The sequence below is a fragment of the Mandrillus leucophaeus genome, unplaced genomic scaffold (assembly GCF_000951045.1).
Source record: "Mandrillus leucophaeus isolate KB7577 unplaced genomic scaffold, Mleu.le_1.0 Scaffold244, whole genome shotgun sequence".
NCBI classification, from domain to species: Eukaryota; Metazoa; Chordata; class Mammalia; order Primates; family Cercopithecidae; genus Mandrillus; species Mandrillus leucophaeus.
In genome coordinates this window covers 1,947,280-1,949,954 of record NW_012102521.1, presented here as the reverse complement: position 1 = coordinate 1,949,954, position 2,675 = coordinate 1,947,280, and the positions used below count along the sequence as shown (strand labels likewise).

The 2,675-nt window shown below is 65.3% G+C and overlaps 1 protein-coding gene across 1 annotated transcript in view; it reads right to left on the bottom strand.

Moving 5' to 3' along the window:
* Positions 1-1,316: 1,316 nt before the first annotated feature.
* The window catches only part of LOC105541762, a 4,568-nt gene continuing 3,209 nt past the window's right edge, over positions 1,317-2,675 (bottom strand). Inside the window, exons 5-9 of the mRNA XM_011982926.1 lie at positions 2,170-2,213; positions 1,844-2,077; positions 1,716-1,773; positions 1,593-1,638; positions 1,317-1,445 (exon numbers count right to left, since the gene is read on the bottom strand). Coding sequence (XP_011838316.1) covers positions 1,598-1,638; positions 1,716-1,773; positions 1,844-2,077; positions 2,170-2,213 — 377 coding nt within the window. The 3' untranslated portion in view covers positions 1,317-1,445; positions 1,593-1,597. The remainder of the gene's footprint in view (positions 1,446-1,592; positions 1,639-1,715; positions 1,774-1,843; positions 2,078-2,169; positions 2,214-2,675) is intronic.

Sequence of the window (2,675 nt, the reverse complement as noted above, 5' to 3'; positions counted from 1 at the left end):
CCCCGTCCTTCCCCGCCCGCAGCCTCCTTCCCTCCGGCGCACCGCGACCTCCTTCATGGCGCCAGTAGGAAGGCTACGCTCCTCACCCCGCCCACACGGCTTCCTTGAAGCTAAGGGGCCGCCTCCTCGGAGCACCTACTGCACCTGCCGAGCTACAGGGCGGCGGGAGCCAGGGGGATGGGAGCAGGGGGTGGGGAACCGCGGCGCCACAGGAACTTGGCAGGAAGCGTGGGGGAGATGGCGGAGCACCTCTGCGGCCTTGTTCAGCGCTCTCCCAACCCCCGAGCTTGCGGATTTTTCTCTGCACCAGGTGTCGCTGAGTCTCAAAGATCTCAATTCCCTCAGCTCCACCCACCACCGTCCAACCAGAAACCAGCCTCACCTCAGCACCCCCAGCACCCTCTCCTCCCCTGCCCCCATCCCATCAAAAGTGCTGTGGCTCCCAGCTCTTGGAATTCCAGGAATCCCCCAATCACCCCCACACACCCCACCCTGCGGGCCGCCCTAGACTGCCCCCACAGCACCTGTCAGCTGAGCCTGCAGCACACCCACCACAGCCCTAAGTCAGTGCGTATCTGGAGGGATGGCCTTCTACCAAGGCCGGAATCTAAGTGGCCAGTGTGGGGAAGGGGGTCTCTGAAGGTGGCCAGTCAGCAGCGGCTGGCTGAGGTTAGCAAGGGTTTCCAGAAGGCCCCCCAGCCCCTGTGCACGGCCAGTACTCAAGTTCCCCACTGGACGCCAGGCCACTGGGTAAGTCCCTGGGCTCAGGGTAGATGGCAGATGAGGACGCACGTGGGGCAGTGGTGCCTCATCAGGCCCCTGCAGAAGCTGGGCCTGGCCTGGAGGGGTGAGGAATGAGGACAGGGTTGGGGGGGTGGAAAGGAGGAAGGCCAGGAGTCCCCACGACTCCCCCAGTACCTCTCAGAAAGGGAGCCAGTATGAGCTGATTCACCCGCTGACCGGAGGCCAGTCCCACCCGCCTCCAGGCCTCTCAGCCTGCTGAGCCTTTGGCTGGGGTCCTGCAGAGCCGCTCTCCCCACTCCCATAAGGCCAGGAGGGCTCAGGGGCACTTCTGAGGGTCTGGGAGTTGCAGAGGTGAACTCAGAGTGCCAGGGCTGGGTGCGGGCTGTCTACGGTGGCCTGGACTCACCCTGCACAGGGAGCCCTGGCCTATGAGACCCTGGAACAGCCCCCTGGCGAGGGCAATAGGCAGCAGAAGGGCAGGCGCCGGTGACAACCTGCAGCCAGAGCCCCGCTGCAGCTCCCTTGGCATGCCCCAGCACACACGTGCACGCACACACGTGCACGCACACACAGGTTTTCCAAGTGTTACGGTTTATTGAGGGCATTAGGGGTTACAAGGGAGCTCTGGGCATCTGGGGGCAAGTCCTGGCATTTGCCTGGACAGTGGCCCAGCAAGCAGCCAAGGATGGGGTCTCCACCACCTGTGCAAAGAGAGACAGGCATAAACGTGAGTGCAGCGTCCACGGCCTCCCTTTGGGCCCCACGAGTGGTCAGGCCTCCCTGGGAGGGGGCATCCCCATCCTGAGGGTGGAACCAGGGGGCAGGATAGAGGGTGGGGTCCTACCTACCAGGTTTACTTGAAAGTGTGGCTCTCGGCTCCACCCCGCCCAAAGCCTGCAGAGAAGGTGGAAAAAGTCAACAGGTTGGGGTGGATGAGGCAGTGGGGTGGGGCGGGGACGAAGGGAGCATACCTTTAGGCCCAAACATGGCTGCATAGCAGGGGTGGTTGCAGTAGGGTTTGCCTTCGTGCTGCAAGGAGAAGGGCCGTGAGAGGGTGCCATCACCCCTGGCCCCTGCCACCAGGGTAGGTCCCACCTACCTCAGCGTGGCCCCCAGAGGTCAGCGTCTTCCCACATTTCTCGCACTTCAGGCAAGGCCGATGCCAGTCCTTGCCCAGAGAGGTCACCCTCTCGGCTGCAGACGCACAGACAGGCCCCGGTGAGACGCTGCAGGACGCGGTGCCCGCCCACCACTGGCGTACCCGCCTCTTGCAGCCAGCTCTGCCCAAGGTCCTGTGCACTTGGGCTGTATCCGCCCAGCCTGGCAGCCCACCCTAAGGTCTCAGCACCGCCACGAGGGGGACATCTCCAATCTCCAGAGCCAATACAACCAAACAAAGCGCGGGGTCGCTGGTCCCCGGGGCACTTGCGGGTGCGGCCTGGAGTCTTGCTCCTGAGGGCTGGGTAGGGCTGGAGGGCGGGGCCGAGGGTCAGGGGTTGCGGCTTAGGTCAGCAGGGCCTGGGCCTGGCTGCCGGCTTTCAGCCCCGGGCCTCTGCGGTGGCAAGGGTGGAGCCTGCGAGAGCCCTTCTTGGCGGGGACAGGGGTGACTTCCCACTTCCTCCCTCCCCTGGGGGCGTGCGCTCGCGGGGCAGGAAGGAGAGGGCCCGGATCGCGCCCCGGGCGTCGGTTTCCGCGTCTGTTTCTACTTAGCGCTGAGAGGCGCGGCCCAGCCCTGCGTTCCTTCCAGCCCTGCGGGTCCCCCACCCAGGGCGCGTCCGAGAAGTGACGGAAAAGACCGTAGGACCCAGAGACGGGGAGGCTCTGAGTCAGAGATAGCCCGCCGAGCGCAGCAAGACCGCGAACAGGCAGAGATCGCCAGAGCCCTCGGACGCAGGGGTCCCCACCCTCATCCCGGGCCAGGCGGCGGGCCA